General features: G+C 52.9%; 2 protein-coding genes across 3 annotated transcripts in view; both read right to left on the reverse strand.

The window, feature by feature from the left end:
- The window catches only part of MEF2B (myocyte enhancer factor 2B), a 36,895-nt gene extending 31,146 nt beyond the window's left edge, over positions 1-5,749 (reverse strand). The window contains exon 1 of the mRNA XM_078358853.1: positions 5,680-5,749. The gene's annotated coding sequence lies outside the window, so the exon portion shown is untranslated. The remainder of the gene's footprint in view (positions 1-5,679) is intronic.
- Positions 1,999-17,596, reverse strand: BORCS8 (BLOC-1 related complex subunit 8). Of its 2 annotated transcripts, none has more exons than XM_008987548.5 (6): positions 17,525-17,596; positions 12,408-12,520; positions 11,576-11,640; positions 7,525-7,635; positions 5,680-5,746; positions 1,999-2,496 (listed from the first exon to the last, which is right to left on the reverse strand). In XM_008987548.5, the coding sequence occupies exons 1-5, from the start codon at positions 17,559-17,561 to the stop codon at positions 5,713-5,715; spliced, it is 360 nt and encodes a 119-aa protein (XP_008985796.1). In that variant the 5' UTR covers positions 17,562-17,596; the 3' UTR covers positions 1,999-2,496; positions 5,680-5,712. The 2 variants fall into 2 exon arrangements, with proteins under 2 accessions (XP_008985796.1, XP_002761969.1); XM_002761923.7 differs by lacking the exon at positions 1,999-2,496 and adding an exon at positions 5,214-5,428.
- Between the last annotated feature and the right edge of the window lie 16 nt (positions 17,597-17,612).

The following is a 17,612-nucleotide window of genomic DNA, read 5'->3' on the forward strand; positions in this document are numbered from 1 at the left end:
TCTGGCCTCTCAGAACCTCCGTTCACTCTCTGAAAAGTGGGAGCAAGGGCATTTAGGGTGAAAAAGGATGGAGGGTCACAGTGTGCCCACCAGGGCCAGACAGGACTGCAGACAATGACCGGAGGCTGAGCTTCCCGCCAACGCTTTGCCTCTTGCGCCCCCTGGCGGCCACAGCAGGCGGGACGCCCTCCAGGCAAAAAGGGCAAATGGAGCGTGCAAATGAGATGCAAATTAACCAGCGTTCCCACGAGCCCTTGGACTCAGGGTGATGAAGTGTCTGACAGCCCAAAGTCCTGATCAGACATCTTTTATTTATTTATTATTTGTAATTGTTTTTTTAGACACAGTTTCGCTCTTGTTGCCCAAGCAGGAGTGCAATGGCACGATCTCAGCTCACTGAAACTTTGGCCTCCAGGGTTCAAGCGATTCTCCTGCCTCAGCCTCCTAAGTAGCTGGGATTACAGGTATGTGCCACCACGCCTGGCTAATTTTGTATTTTTAGTAGAGACGGGGTTTCACCATGTTGGTCAGGCTGGTCTCGAACTCCAGACCTCAGGTGATCCACCCACCTCAACCTCCCAAAGTGCTGGGATTACTGCATGAGCCACCATACCCAGACTATTATTATTTTTTGAGACAGAGTCTCGCTTTGTCACCCAGGTCAGAGTGCAGTGGCTTGATCTCGGCTCACTGTAACCTCCGCCTCCCAGGTTCAAGCAATTCTCCTGCCTCAGCTTCCCAAGTAGCTGGGATTATAGGTGCCCACCACCACATCCAGCTAATTTTTTATATTTATGGTAGGCAGGGTTTCACCATGTTGGCCAGGCTGGTTTTGAACTCCTGACTTCAGGTGATCTGCCCACCTCAGCCTTCCAAAGTGCTGGGATTACAGGTGTGAGCCACCATATCTGGCTTAGACCCCTTTTAAGAAAGATGACTGGGCCAGGTGAGGTGGCTCACACCTGTAATCCCAGCAATTTGGGAGGCTGAGGCAGGTGGAGCACGAAGTCAGGAGTTCAAGACTAGCCTGGCCAAGATGGTGAAACCCCTGTCTCCACTAAAACTACAAATTAGCTGGGCACGGTGGCAGGTGCCTCTAATCCCAGTTACTCGGGAGGCTGAGGCAGGAGAATTGCTTGAACCCATGCTGCAGAGGTGAGTGAGCCAAGATCACACCACTGCACTCCAGCCTGGCAATAGAGAGACAAGACTGTTAGTCACTGGTTGAGGTCGCACCCAGCGAGGGCTACGAGTGACTTGGAGCCTTAGAAGGGTCTGGGGCCCCTGATGCCTGCCTCCCTCACCCCCAGCCCCAGTTGTCCTAGGCAGGTGCTGGGAGGGAGGTGATAATCCCATTCTGCTGCCAGCTTCTCCTGCAGGTCTGAGCAAGACAGGGCTGGCCCGTCTGGCTCACAAATACCAGTCAGCATTTGCTGGATAAATGGTCGCCTGGAGGGCAGATGGACACTGAGAGGTATCTTCAGAGCAAGTAAGAAGGGAAAAGGACTCTGGAGGTCACACACCAATCAGGGTCCCAAATGGGTTGGCTCTGGGCTCCTCCAACTCCCAAGCTGAGTGGAATGGTGGAGAAGGAGGACAGTAGCACAGAGTCTCCCAAGTATGCCCTAGGAGGAGGAGAGGCAGGGCTGAACCCCCTTTCCAGGCCGTCAAACGCCTTGACAGGCCTGATGCCCCAGCAGGATGCCATCTCCCCTCGGCACACCCCTGCTTTTCCCACCCATCTCCAGCAACCACCCCACAGCACCAAGCTGAGTAACCCCAGAGCAGTGGGACTGGGCCCTGTCTCAACCCCAAACAACCCCATCTGAGCTCCCTAATACACTGTACTGAAACAAGGGATTCTGGGGTAACGCCGTGTTGGCATACAGCTGGCACTGCAGATGCATAACCTGTGGAGGCCTGGTCACCCAGGCTTGGCATTCACAGCGGTCAGTGCAGGCCCTTCTGCAAACAGCAGCAGAGGCGGACTCAAAGCCGTTTTGGCAAAAATCGTATTTTAGAGGTCGATGAAACTGAAGAATTGAAATGAAATTGGCTAGTGTCAGGTACAGCTGGATCCAGGGCCCCAGGCAAGGTTCTTAGGTCCACCCCCCGCCCCCCACCACCATGTTCCTGGCAGAACTCCCAGGAAAGGCCTCTCGTTGGGCCACTGGTTCCAACTTGAACCAGTCACTGGGACCTAGGACACCGGCAGCTCTGATTGGCCAGGCCGAGGTGCCGCATCCACCCCTGCAACTAGGGGTGGCTTCTCCACGTGGCCTGAGCGTTGCTGCTCAGGGCAGAATGCAAGGTGGGAAGGTGGACCTGTGAGGGTCCAGCTTAGCCTGTAGAGAAGGTACAGTCCAGCCTTCCTTATCCAGATGAACAAAAGGAGAACCAAGGCCGGGTGCGGTGGCTCAGGGCTGTCATCCCAGCACTTTGGGAGGCTGAGGCAGGGGGATGATTTGAGCTGGCCAACATGGTGAAACCTTGTCTCTACAAAAAATACAAAAAATTAGCTGGCAGTGGTGGTGTGAACCTGTAGGCCCAGCTACAGGGGAGGCTGAGGCAGGAGGATCACTTGAGACAGGGAGGCAGAGGTTGCAGTGAGCCGAGATCGTGCCACTGCACTCTAGCCTGGGTGACAGAGTGAGAGAGCGCAAGAGAGGAAAGAAGGAAAGGGAAAGAAAGAAAGGAAAATAGGCCGGGCATGGTGGCTCACACCTGTAATCCTAGCACTTTGGGAGGCCGAGGTGGGTGGATCACCTCAGGTCAGGAGTTCAAGACCAGCCTGGCCATCATAGTGAAACCCCATCTTTATCAAATAAATAAATAAATAATTTTTTTAAAAAAAAGAAAGGAAAATAAAAGGAAATGCAGAGAGGGCCGGTGCCAGGCCTGCGTCACACGTGCATCAGAGGCAGGCAGGACTAGAAACACACCAGGCCCGGGGCTGCTCTTCTCTGGATGTGTCCTTATTGTTTTTGTTGGCGGGGGCAGGGGCAGGGGCTCGAAGTCTCACTCTGTCGCCCAGGTTGGAGTGCAGTGGCGCCATCTTGGCTCACTGGAACTTCTGCTTCCTGGGTTCAAGTGATTCTCATGCCTCAACCTCCTGAGTAGCTGGGATTACAGGTGCCAAACACCATGCCTGGCAGAGCCTCTCTGTCCATCTGTATTTGGGGTGAGACTGCCTTTTGGGGCTGTCTGGGGATGAAATGAGATGATCCCTGCGAAGACTTTAGCCCAGGGCTGGGGACATGGTGGGTGTATAGTCAGGATTATTTTGATGGCAGTCATTGGTGCAAGGGCTGTTGGGGGCCCAGAGGTTCCAGGTGAGAGCAGGACAAAGGTGCTGGCCGCACCTGCTCAGTCTTCAGTGTCTGCCTGGCCCAGCTTTGGTTAGGCTGGGGAGCAGGGGCGAGAGTCAGGGTTGTCTGAGATGGAGCCAGGGCATGAGGTGGCACCTGAGGGGTGAAACTGGGCCAAGATAAGGTGGAGCTTGGTGGCAGGGTCTGGGTGGGAATCCTGGCACTTCTGGGTGTGGGTGGTGATCCTGGGTTGGCTGCCTCACCTCTCGGGGCCTCGGTTTCCTCTTCTGTAAAATGGGGCACTGTTTGGGACCCTGTGAAGGTCGCTGATGACCCCAAGGGGTGCAGTTTGGGGGGAAAAGTGGGAATGAGAGGCTCTGAGGCCAGCTGTGGTGGCTCACGCCTGTAGTCCCAGGACTCTAGGAGGCTGAGGCAGGCAGATCACCTGAGGTCCGGAGTTTGAGACCAGCCTGACCAACGTGGTGAAACTCTGCCTCTACTAAAAATACAAAAATTAGTCCAGGAAGGTGGCGGGCACCTATAGTCCCAGCTACTCGGGAGGCTGAAGCAAGAGAATCTGCCAGGAGGCAGAATTTGCAGTGAGCTGAGATCGCACCACTGCACTCCAGCCTGGGTGACAGAGCAAGACTCCATTTCAAAAAAAAGAAAAAAGAAAAAAAAGCTCTGAGAGGGGGCATGAGGCTGGCAGTTCTGGGGAGAGGAGAGGGACTCCACAGGGACAGGATGAGACACAGAGCAATCCTTTTGGGAGCAGCAGCGGAGGGGACAGCAGACGCTGGGGAGTGAGGAGGGCAGAGGGGCAGTGTCCTTGAGGCACAAAGTGGGAGGGACCAGGGTGTGGGGGATGGGACTGGGGAGACAGAGGCTGGGTTGGGGGTGTGGGCAGGGCTTCGTAGGGCACTGGGGTGGGCTGCTGACCCCCTCAGGCAGCCCCTCCTGCTTCAGCCTCCCTGGGAAGCTCCCAGGCCACAACTTAGCCTGTGGCATTCCTCACCACTCCACACTCAGAGCTATGCCTGCCGTGAGCAGGTGCTCAGGAAGCGTTCATCAATTGCCAGAGGTGCTCAATAAATGCTCGCTGCCTACGGTGTCCAGTAAGTGCTCTCTGATTGAATGCAGTGCCCGCTAAGTGCTGTCTGACTGAACACAAGAACTCAGCTGCCTCGGGGCTCTGGGGCCACAGCTTGGAGGGCCTGCAGAGGCTCTGTCTCTACCTGCCTCCCCTTGACCTCTGAGAGGACCTCCATGGCACCAAGGACAATCACAGTGACTGGCCAACAGGCAGGGGCTTGGTAAGTCCCTGGTGCCCCTTGGACCTGCCTGCATCTGCCCATCACAGATACAGAATGATGACACGTCAGGTCTTTGCTGGCACCACACTCTCCAAGCATGGTCAGCCGCACCTCCCAGGGCTCATACTGCGCTTGTGTGGTCCTCTCCCATCTGGTCCTGGGCCTGGCCACGTGACTGGCTTCAACCAATGGGCCACCCACAAATGTGAAAGTGGCACTCTGCATGGGAGCTGCCCTCTGGGCTCCCAGCCACCAGAAGAAACCCCGGCTGGCCTGCTGGAGAGGCCACAAGGAAAACTTGACCCCTGCTGCCAACAGCCCTGGTGAGGGCTCCCTCTGACTAGGCAGCTGCAGCTGAGCTCCCATGAGCACCCACGGTGACCCCCAGGGAGAGCAGCAGAACCGCCCAGCTGAGCCTAGCCCAAAGTGCAGAATCATGAGTAGGTTAATTACTGGGGCTGTAAACCACCACTGAGTTTTGGGACGCTGTGTTATGCAGCAATAGCCACTGCTCCGAAGTACATTTGTCTCTGTACCCTGCACCCTCTCAGGGACCTGATGAGCCACCTTTACTGAAGGGAAACGCAGGGACCAGAGAGGGAGTGAGTTTACTCAGTCACACAACAGGTAGGCAGTGGATCGGCGGGGGCAGTCCCAGAGATGGGTGGGTAACTGCCATGTCAGGCTCTGCCTAAGACTGTGCGTGGGTAAAGCAGGCTGCTGGCACGTGGTAGGACAGAGGAAATGTGGGCTCTCCTCTCTGTCTCGGGGGCTGGAAATCTCTGGGACTGGCAAAGGGCCTATGGCCTAAAAAAGGGGGAGGAAGGTGGCAGAGAGAGTGGGAGACATGGGCTGCCACGGTCCCTGAGCAGCAGGGTAAAACATACTGGACCTGCAGACACCCTCCACCTGCCACCTCCGAAACCATCCTACAAACCCAGTGAGAAAGCCCAAGTTGAGAAACCTGAGTTAGATAGACAGGTGTCTAGCTGGCTGCCAAGCGGGTGGGTTGGTTAGTTCAGAGCAGAGAGAGGCTCGTAGCTACCCTTGGCACTGACCTGGGTCGGGAGAGCCCCAAGTGTCTTCCAGGATCAGGCTGAGGAGGGCGGGGGTGGTTCCTCGGGGCTGAAAGGAAACATGGGCAGCATACATGAGGCCAAGGTCAGAGGCCACAAGGCCTCCTCAGCTGGCTGGAGTGCATGTTTGGGTGACATTCTGGTCTTGGAAGACCTTTGGCTTGAGATTCCGGTATTCCTCCTTAAAAGTGGGGTGAGTGGGCTGGGCGCGGTGGCTCATGCCTGTAATCTCAGCTGAGGCAGGTGATCACCTGAGGTCAGGAGTTCGAGACCAGCCCAACCAACATGGTGAAACTCTGTCTCTACTAAAAATAGGAAAATTAGCTGGGTGGTGTGTATCTGTAATCCCAGCTACTCAGGAGACTTAGGTACAGAATCACTTGAACCCAGGAGGTAGAGGTTGCAGTGAGCCAAGATCGCACCATTGCACTCCAGCCTGGGCAACAGAGTGAGACTCTGTCTTGAAAAAAAAGGGGACAAATGGCTGGGCATGGTGGCTCATGCCTCTAATCCAGCACTTTGGGAGGCTGAGGTGAGCGGATTACTTGGGCCAGGAATTCGAGACCAGCCCGGGCATTGTATTGTGACACAGTTTCTATTCAAAAAAAAATATATATGTACTTTTTAAAAAGTGGGACGAGTCACTCCAGAGGCCGTATCTGGGACTCACTCACACAAGACTGGGCACTCTGAACCTACAGGGCTTACAAAGAGGTATTAATAGCAACTCAAGCTGCTACTAACGTCCTTCAAGAGCATGTTGCGTTTCTGCAACAGTGAGCACAAGCAGGGCATGTGACAGCACTTTTGGAAACCCTGAGTTGACATTAAGAGCTATGGCTTTTCAGTGAAGTTTAGTTCCAACTGCCAACATCAGCCCACGGCAGAGGAGCCAGAAGCCACTCTTCAGATGCAAAAGAGCCCAGATAAACCCCTATCATGCTACCCTTTGAGGGCAGATTGCTATGCCCCCATTCTTACACACACTCAAGTCTTGTTTTTGCCAATTCTTGCGTCTTAGTTAAGCAACACAGATGCTTTCTTTCCAAATGCACAGCAGGGGATAGACCAGCCAGAACCCCAATCTGTGGGAGCCAGACGCAGCCCAAGGTAACATTCCTGCTCCCGGTATGTGCGTGTTCGTAAGCATGTTTATTAAATTATAATGCCAACAAAAAACAAAAAGAAGGGCCAATCCTAAAAACTCTCTCTCCAGTCTTCAAGGACTGTGAGTGCTTTTCGTTTTCAGAACCCTGGTACTCAGCTCGAAGCATCCCTCAGCTCTGGGCCCTGGGACAGGGTGGAGAGAGGCCCCTGCCATCTCCCTGGCCCATCTCCCCCGGCTGGCCCACTCCAGCCACAGAAGCCTTCTCAGTGCTTCCCGAACACTCCCAGGGAACCCAGCCCCAGGGCGTCTGTCCTCACCACTGCCTCAAGTGGAACTCCCTCTGCCCCCAATCGTCTGTGTGTCACTCACACCACCTCCTAGGAGGGGCCCTGAGGCATTCTTCCCAGGACATCTGACATGCTCTTATCTGCTGTGTACCTGGTTGCTGTATGGCTCCCTGTGAGCCCATCTGTCCTGGTCACTGCTATGTCCCCAGCAGCCAGCCCAGGGTCAGACACACAGCAAAGCTCAGGACCTGAGTACTTGGTGACTGAATTCTCTAGTTATAGACACCAAGGACAAGAGGAGGTCACCAGACACCAGGACAAGAGGAAAGAGAACGTTTTCTTAATAAACAAGAAGCAGCGTTTCCTAGCACAGCTGAGAGACGGTCCTTGCGGCTGAGAGTGGCAGCGGGGGCAGGTGGTCCCAGGAGCTACCTGTGGCCCTGGGCACTGGCATTCATATGGTCCCGGATGCTGATGGCCTGTTTGAGCAGACCCTCCACGCTGCGGAAGTAGACGCTGCTGTCCACCAGGTTCTTCACGGCGCTGAAACGGAAAGACAGGCCTGATCAGCGCCCCAAACCTGCAGGTAAGTGTTCCACACCCCAGCACTAGAGGTCACCACCAGAACTCAGTGGGTACCTCAGGGATGCTGTGGGCTTCCCTGAGGACTCACGGTGGGCTTCCCCTTTAGATTTCCCTGCTGCGACTAGATGGCAACTATGCAACACAGCACACGATGGAAAGAAAACTGACTCCACTGCCACCATCTAACGTTTTGAAGGAGGTATCAGTGTATAAAGATGCCATAAAAAGTATCTCAGCCATTACTGCGGATATGAGGGTGTAAAACACAAAAGAAAAAGCAGTATCTCTCCCGGACAGACACTGTGGTTCACACCTGTAATCCCAGCTACTCAAGAGGCCAAGGCAAGATGATGGCTTGAGCCCAGGAGGTTGAGACTAGCTTGGGCAACATGGCGAGACCCCATCTCTCTCTCTTTTTTTTTTGAGACAAGAGTTTTGCTCTGTCACCCAGGCTGGAGTGCAGTGACGCGATCTCAGCTCATTGCAACTTCCACTTCCCAGGTTGAAGCAATTCTGCCTCAGCCTCCCAAGTAGCTGGGACTACAGGCATGTGCAACCACGCCTGACTAATTTTTTGTATTTTTAATAGAGACAGGGTTTCACCATGTTAGCCAGATGGTCTCGATCTCCTGACCTTGTGATCTGCCCACCTTGGTCTCCCAAAGTGCTGGGATTACAGGTATCAGCCACCACGCCCCACCAACCCCATCTCTTAAAAAGAAAAATCTGGGGCCAGGCACGATGGCTCACGCCTGTAATCCCAGCACTTTGGGAGGCTGAAGCAGGTAGATCACAAGGTCAGACCTTTGAGACCAGCCTGGCCAGCATGGTAAAACCACGTCTCTACTAAAAATACAAAAAAATTAGCTGGGGCATGGTGGGCACCTGTAAGACCAGCTACTTAGGAGGCTAAGGCAGGAGAATCACTTGAACCCAAGAGGCGGAGGCTGCAGTGAGCCAAGATCACGCCATTGCACTCCAGCCTAGGCAACAGAGTGAGACTCTGTCTCAAAAAATTAAAAAAATAAATAATTAATTTAATTTTTAAAATACATATTTCACTAAAGACAAATGCCGGCTGGCCTCCCACCGAGCCCACTGATGTCTGGGGCAACTGGTGATGAAAATGTCCTTTATCCACTGAGTTGGCTGAGAGGCACTAGGAATGTAGCTAGTGAGACTTGGGAGTTGAGCATTTCATTTTTTCATTTTCTTTTTTTTGAGATGGAGTTTTGCTCTTGTTACCCAGGCTGGAGTGCAATGGCGCGATCTCGGCTCACCGCAACCTCCACCTCCCGGGTTCAGGCAATTCTCCTGCCTCAGCCTCCCGAGTAGCTGGGACTACAGGCACATGCCACCATGCCCAGCTAATTTTTGTATTTTTGTAGAGACGGGGTTGTTGACCAGGATGGTCTCAATCTCCTGACCTCGTGATCCACCCGCCTCGGCCTCTCAAAGTGCTGGGATTATAGGCTTGAGCCACCGCGCCCAGCCAATTTTTTTTTTTTGAGACAGAGTCTCACTCTGTCGCCCAGGCTGGGCACAATCTTGGCTCACAGCAACCTCTACCTCCCAGGTTCAAGTGATTCTCCTGCCACAGCCTCCCAAGTAGCTGGGATTTACAAGTGCCCGCCACCACGCCTGGCTAATTTTTGTATTTTAAGTAGGGATAGAGTTTCACCTTGTTGGCCAGGCTGGTCTCAACTCCTGGCCACAAGTGATTATCCCAGCTTAGCCTCCTAAAGTGCTGGGACTACAGGTGAGTCACTGCGCCCAGCCTCATTTCATTTTCACGAGTGCTTAGCCGCCCATGGCCTAGGTTCCTGGGTTAGACGGCACAGGCACAGGAAGCAGAAGAAAGCACAGGTGTTTTTTTGTTTTGTTTTTTTAAACAGGGTCTTGTTCTGTTGCCCAAGCTGGAGTGCAGTGGTGCAGTCTCTGCTCACTACAGCCTCAACCTCCCAGGCTTAAACGATCCTCCCACCTCAGCCTCCCAAATAACTGGGACTAAAGGTGTGTGCCACAAGGCTTGGCTAGTTTTTGTATTTTTTGTAGAAACAGGGTTTCACCAGGTTGTCCAGGCTGGTCCCAAACTCCTGGGCTCTAGCGATCCATCCACCTTGGCCTTCCAAAGGGCTGGGAGTACAGGGGTAAGCCACCGCACCCAGCCATATTTCATTTTTTTGTTAGAGGGGGGGTCTTACTATCACCCAGGCTGGCCCTCAACTCCTTTCTTGTTTTGTTCTGATTTGAGGTTTCACTCGTTGCCCAGGCTGGAGTGCAATGGTGCAATCTCGGCTCACTGCAACCTCTACCTCCCGGATTCAAGCAATTCTCCTGCCTCAGCCTTCCGAGTACCTGGGATTACAGGTATGTGCCACCATGCCTGACTAATTTTTTTATTTTTAGTAGAGATGGGGTTTCACCATGTTGGCTAGGCTGGTCTTGAACTCCCGACCTCAGGTGATCCGCCCGTGTTGGCCTCCCAAAGTGCTGGGATTACAGGCATGAGCCACTACATCCGGCCCTAAACTCCTTTCAAGGCATCATCCCACCTCAGCCTCTTGAGTAGCTGGAACTACAGGGATACACCACCAGGCCCAGCTCTAGAAACTCCTATTTCTTTTCTTTTCCTTGAGCTAAGGAAGATACAGTCTGTCTGGACACCCTTTGTCCCACCAAGGGGGACCAAAGCTGCCAATGGCAGAACGCTGCCCCAGCAGCAGGATTTCCTGTCTAGGCACCTTCGCCCACACAACCAAACAGTAACACACCAGCAGAACTGCTGGGAGCACTGCTCAGCCACCACCAGCCACTACCAGCCACCACCAAAATGGCCCACAGCCCACGTCGGGGGCAAACAGAACAACTAAGCAAAGTCCAGGAACTTCCAAGGCCGACTGGGCAACCCAAGGCAACTGGAATAAGGCTTGGGAATGGAAGGCAAGGGTTCAGTGACAAAAAGAAACCCTGGCCGGGTGCCGTGGCTCACGCCTGTAATCCCAGCACTTTGGGAGGTTGAGGTGGGTGGATCACCTGTGGTCGGGAGTTTGAGAACAGCCTGGCTAACATGGGTGAAACCCCGTCTCAACTAAAAATATAAAAATTAGCTGGGTGTGGAGACAGGCACTTGTAGCCCTAGCTACTTGGGAGGCTAAAGTGGGATAATCCCCTGAGCCTGAGAATGGGAGGCTGCAGTAAGCAGAGATCGTGCCACTGCACTCCAGCCTGGGCAACAGAGTGAGACTCTGTCTCAAAAAAAAAAAAAACGCTGGGCACAGTGGTTCACACCTGTAATCACAGCACTTTGGGAGGCTGAGATGGGTGGATCATCTGAGGTCAGGAGTTCAAGATCAGCCTGGCCAACATGGTGAAACCCAGTCTCTACTAAAAATACAAAAATTAGCTGGGCATGGTGGCACACACCTATAATCCCAGCTACTCGGGAGGGTGAGGCAGGAGAATTGCTTGAACCAAGGATCAGAGGCTGCAGTGAGCAGAGATGGTGCCACTGAACTCCAGCCTGGGCGATGGGGCAAGACTCCATCTAAAAAAAAATTTTTTTTTCAAAATAAACATCCATATCTGTGCTTTGGGTTTCCCCCTGGCTGCCGTCCACCCCACTGGCCCATCTGTGGTCCTGGCTGTGGGAGAGAAATGCTGGTCCCCAGAGGCATCTCCCAGAATCATTATCCCTCTCTCCTGTGACAGCTGGGGAGGGGCTCAGTGCAGGGAAGAGACTCACCTGGGACTCAGGCCTGGTGAATGGTGGTACAGATCACATACACCCACTCGGGTAGGCTAGGCAGAGCGGCGCTTACTGGGCAGCTGGCTGGGATGCCCAGGAGGCCAGAGCAGGGGAGGGGTGGCCCTGTAGCGGGGAGGCTGTGACGCTCACCTGCAGGCGTACTCCACGGTGTAGATGGCTCCCTGGCTCTGCTCCTCCCAACGCTGCATATCTGCCTGTAGGGGACGCATGACATGTTTGGCAAGGGAGGCCACCTCCACCTAGAGGGCCCTCCTCCCAACTCTCTTGGCTGGGGCTCCCCTGAGTCCTCATGGTGGATGCAGAGACTTTTCCTCCTGCAGTTCCCTTCTGTCACAGGTCTGGGCTTTCTGTGGACACCTGGCCACCATGCCTCAGGACCTTTGCACAAACATTTCCCCCTGCCTGGCACATCCTTCCCTTAGATCTTCAGACAGCTGCTTCCTCACCATGCAGGTCATAACTATTACAGAATGGTATGGTTTGGCTGTGTCCCCACCCAAATCTCACCTTATAGTTCCCATAATCCCCATATGTCGTGGGAGGCACCAGGTAGAGAAAACTGAATCACTGAGTCAGGTCCCCATCCTGTTCTCCTGATTGTGAGTTCTCACAAGATCTTGTGGTTTTAATAAGGGGCCTCCCCCTTTGCTGGGCTCTCATACTTCTCCTTCCTGCCGCCATGTAAGGAAGCACATGTTTGCTTCTGCTTTTGCCAAACTGGAAGTCTCCTGAGGCCTCCCCAGCCCTGTGGAACTGTGAGTCAATTAAACCTCCTTCCTATATAAATTACCCAGCATGAGAATAAACTCATACACACATCTAGCCACCTCCTTCAAAATCTACCCCACATTTATCCGCCACGCCTCTGGCCTGGCTATAACACCACGTGCCTCCTTGCTGGTGTCCCCGCCTTGGCTCCTGCCCTGACAGCCCCTGCTCCTTCCGACAGGCCCCAGCTCACCTTGTGTTGGGCCAGCTCGGGGAGGGAGCGGCGCACGTGCTCCTGCAGCCGGTACAGGGCCACGGATGGCTCGTTGGCCAGGACGTAGACACTCTCAGTGAACTTGTCCGTGACTGGATCCAGGGTCCATAGGTGGCAGGGGTGAGGTGGGCATAGGGGGACAAAGTGTAAGTCTCCTAGTTGCTTCAGTGTTGAGCCCAGCCAGAGCAGACGGGGCATCTGGCGTGTCCCTCGGCAGCTAGATCAACCCTGGCCTGTGACAGGCTGGAGGAAATAGTCTCAGCAGGGCTCACTCAAAAGGACATTAATGAGGCCAGGCACGGTGGCTCACGTCTATAATCCTAGCATTTTGGGAGGCCAAGGTAGGCGGATCACCTGAGGTCAGGAGTTCGAGACCAGCTAGGCCAACATGTGAAACCCCGTCTCTAGTAAAAATACAAAAATTAGGCCAGACATGGTGGTTCATGCCTGTAATCCCAGCACTTTGGAAGGCTGATGAGGGCAGATCTCCTGAGGTCAGGAGTTCGAGACTAGCCTGACCAACATGGAGGATCCTTGTCTCTATTAAAACATACAAAATTAGCTGAGTGTGGTGGTGCCTGTAATCCGAGCTACTCGGGAGGCTGAGACAGCAGAATCACTTGAACACAGGAGGCAGAGATTGTGGTGTGCCAAGATTGCGTCACTGCACTCCAGTCTGGGCAATAAGAGCAAAACTCTGTCTCAAAAAAAAAAAAAAAAAATGCTGGGCGCAGTGGCTCATGCCTGTAATCCCAGCACTTTGGGAGGCTGAGGTGGGTGGATCACCTGAAATCAGGAGTTCGAGACCAGCCTGACCAACACGGTGAAACCCCATCTTTACTAAAAAAAATACAAAAATTAACTGGCCATGGTGGCAGGTGCCAGGAATCCCAGCTACTCAGGAGGCTGAGGCAGGAGAATTGCTTGAACCCGGGAGTTGGAGGTTGCAGTGAGCTGAGATCGCGCCATTGCACTCCAGCCTGGGCAACAAGAGCGAGATTCCATCTCAAAAAATAAAAAGAGGACATTAATGAGAGGACAAAATGAATGATGAGTTCATAAGGAGTGAATATTTTTTTAGAGACAGAGTCTCGCTCTGTTGCTCAGTCTGGAGTGCAGTGGCGCGATCACGGCTCACTGCAGGCTCAAAACTCCCAGCCTCAAGCCATTGTCCCATCTCAGCCTCCTGTGGAGCTAGAACTACAGGTGCGAACCATCATGACTGGCTAGTTTTTTTTCATTATTTAACAGAGACAAGGCCTTGCTATGTTGCTCAGGCTGGTCCCGAACTCTTGGCCTCAAGTGATCCACCTGCCTCGGCCTCCCAAAGTGCTGGGATTACAGGCATGAGCCACTGTGCCCGGCCCCCAGTGAACTCTTCTCATCTTTCCCTCCCAATCCCGCTGGTAGTGGACACTGCTGCCCACAGCACTCCCTGGCATTCCTTTTGCCCCCATGACCACACCCGGGACTCTTCTTCAGAGCATGCCCACAGGAGCTGAAAGTGCCTGGAAGTTCACACCCGGGAGGCCCTGAGCTGCCACTCACTACTGAGGGATATGAAAACCTGTGTCCCTCGCTGGGCCCTGGAACAACCCAGAGGCCTAACTTATCCCCCCAGGCTCCCCTGCAAGCCCAGCCTGAGGCCTCCATCTGCAGATTTTACCTGAGTGAGGTCGCCCCTCACTCAGCCTCCCCTCCAGCCAGCCCCGCCCTGCTTCCCCTTCTCCCTTGCAGGTGTCTCCTGATGAATATTTTTTTTGTTTTTGATTTTTTTTTTGTTTTTGAGACAAGAGTCTTGCTCTGTTGCCCAAGCTGGAGTGCAGTGGCAAAATCTCAGCTCACTGCAACCTCCACCTCCCGGGTTCAAGTGATTCTCCTGCCTCAGCCTCCTAAGTAGCTGGGATTACAGGCACCCACCACCATGCCTGACTAATTTTTGTATTTTTAGTTGAGACAGGGTTTCTTCATGTTGGCCAGGCTGGTCTCAAACTCCTGATGTCAAGTGATCTGCCCACCTCGGCCTCCCAAAGTGCTGGGATTACAGGTGTGAGCCACCATGCCCAGTCCTGATAAATTAATTGAATACAAATCCTCATGACAGTGTCTGCTTCAACAATGGTATTCCCAGCCAGCCAGCGGGGCCCGCCTTTCTTGTCCCATCCTTGAGCAAATCCTGATAGTTCTAATTTCACCTGTTCTACTATACCACCCTGCCTCCACTGATCCAGGCACAGCCAGGCAAGGCCATCTCCTGCCTGGACGGGACCCACCTTCTCCCTGGTCTCCCTGCCTCCCCTCCTGCCAATAGTCCAGTCTCCATGCAGCAGATGAGGTGAACTCCAAATACACAAATCATCTACGCCCTCCCTTGCTTTAAACTCTCCCATGGCTCCCACCTGCCAGAGAATAAAATCCCCTTTTCTTGCCATGGCTCATAAGGTCCTGCATGTTCCAGCTGCTGCTGACCTCCCTGCCTTCCTTGCCTCCAGCCTGGCTCTTCCTTGCACTTCCCAAAAGAAGTTTCTCACTGCATCCAGAGAGGATGAGGTAGGAGGATCATTTGAGGACAAGAATTTGAGGCCAAGGCTGGGTGCGGTGGCTCATGCCTGTAATCCCAACACTTTGGGAGGCTGAGGCAGGCAGATCACATGAAGTCAGGAGTTCAAGACCAGCCTGGCCAACAGATGGGAAACCCCGTCTCTACTAAAAATACAAAAAATTAGCCGGGCATGGTGGCACACGCCTGTAATCGCAGCTAGTTGAGAGGCTGAGGCATGAGAATTGCTTGAACCCAGGAGGCAGAGGTTGCAGTGAGTGGAGATTGTTCCACTGTACTCCAGCCTGAGGGATAGAGCAAGACTGTCTCAAAAAATAAATAAATAAAAAATAAATGATTTGAGACCAGCTTGAGCAATACCATGAGACTCCATCTCTAAAAAATTAACAAAAATAAATTAGCCAGGTGTGGTGGAGCGTGTCAGTACTCTCAGCTACTCTGGAGGCTGAGGCAGGAGGATCACTGGAGCCCAGGAGGTTGAGGCTGCGGTGAGCCATGATCACGTCACTGCTCTCTAGCCTGGGTGACAGAATGAGATCTTATCTCTAAAACAAACAAACAAAAGCCCCCAAAACAACTTTCTGAGATGATCGAAATATTACATAATTTGTTTTTTTAGAGATAGGGTCTCATGACGTTGTGGAGGCCGGACTTGACTCCTGGACTCGTCATCCTCCTCTTGCCCCAGCCTTCCAAGTAGCTGGAACCACAGGCACGCATGCGGCTACTGAATACTTGCAGTGTGGCTAGTGAGTAAGGAGCTCAACTTTTAATTTTATGTACGTCTAATTAATTTACATTTAAATACCCAAGCCGGGTATAATCCCAGCACTTTGGGATGCCAACGCAGGAAGATGGATTCAGCCCAGGAGTTCAAAAACAATCTGGGAGACATAGTGAAACTCTGCCCATACAAAAAAGTACAAAAATATGCTGGTCATGGTGATCTACACCTGTAGTCCCAGCTACTCAGGAGTCTGAGGTGGGAGGATGGCTTGGGTCTGACAGGCAGAGGCTACAGTGAGCCATGATCATACCACTGCACTCCAGCCTGGGTGACAGAGCAAGACTCCATCTCGAAAAAATAAAAAATAAAATAAATAAAAACCTGAGGCTGGGCATGGTGGTTCATGCTTGTAATCCCAGCACTTTGGGAGGCTGAAAAGGTGGATCACCTGAGGTTGGGAGTTTGGGACCAGCCTGACCAACATGGTGAAACCCTGTCTCTAAAAAAAATAAATAAATGAAAAATAAAAACTTGAATTTGCTCTAAACTAAGCACTTCTTTGAATCCATGTGAATGAAGTGATGTGTAGGCCCTGTATTATGTACTGCATATGTGAGTAATCTAGAGGTGGTTTAAAGTATAGGGGATTAACTGGGCGCAGTGGCTCACGCCTGTAATGCCACCACTTTGGGAGGCCAAGGTAGGCGCATCACTCGAGGTCAGGAGTTCGAGACCAGCCTGAACAACATGGTGAAACCCCTTTTCTACAAAAAAAATACAGAAAAGCTAAGGGGGCGTGGTGGTGTGTGCCTGTAATCCCAGCTACTCAGGGGGCTGAGGTTGCAGAGCCGAGATCACGCCACAGCACTCCAGCCTAGGCGACAGAGAGCGACTCCGTCTCAAAAAATAATAATAATATCAATTTATGAATTAGCCCAAGGTGGTGGCGCGTGCTTGTAGTCCCAGCTACTCAAGAGGCTGAGGCAGGAGGATCGCCTGAGCCCGAGAGGTCGAGGCTACAGTGAGCCGCCATGATCAGGCCACTGCACCCCGGCCTGGCGACAGAGTGATACCTTGTTTCAAAATAAAAAGGAAGGAGAAAGAAAAGAAAAAGAAAAAGAAAAAGAAAGAAAAGAAAGAAAAGAAAGAAAGAAAGAAAGAAAGAAAGGGAAAAGAAAAATAAGGAAACAACAAGCATACCGATTACCACGCCCCGGGGATTCTTGCAATGCATTACAAACATCAGGTTGTTGATTTTTTTCTTTTTTTTAAGACAGGGTCTTACTCTATGGCCCAGTCTGGGGTGCAGTGGCACGATCGTAGCCCATTGCACTGCAGCCCCGACCTCCTGGGCTCAAGCGATTCTCCCACCTCAACCACTCGAGTAGCGCCCGGCTAATTTTTGTCTTTTTCGGGGGACCAGGTCTCATTATGTTGCCCAGGCAGGTCTCAAACTCCTGACCTCGAGTCAGGAGTCGCTTGAGCCCTAGAACTCCTGGGCTCAATCAATCCTCCCGCCCAGGCCGCCCAAAGTGCTGGGATTACAGGTGTGAGCCACCACTCCCAGCCTCACGTACCGAATTCTTGAAACAATCCTGGGGGAACGGGTAATTATACCCCACATTTTACAGATGACAAAACGAGACACCGAACCTTTCTACAGGTTTCAAAACTAGTCAGCGGCCCAGCTGATAGAATTGACGGAAATTCAATCACTGCTCCTCGCCCTGTCCCTCCGCGCCCGGCCTTTTTCAGGCCGCCCCTCCGCGAGTTCCCGGGCCCCTTGTCCCACCCAGAGGACCGCACCACCTTTCTTCCCCTTCAGCTGCATCTCGGGTTCCTCCATAGCGAACACAGCCTGGCAAACCTAGGAACGGGATCGGAAGCCAGAAGGCTG

The sequence above is a fragment of the Callithrix jacchus genome, chromosome 22 (assembly GCF_049354715.1).
Source record: "Callithrix jacchus isolate 240 chromosome 22, calJac240_pri, whole genome shotgun sequence".
Lineage (NCBI taxonomy): Eukaryota > Metazoa > Chordata > Mammalia > Primates > Cebidae > Callithrix > Callithrix jacchus.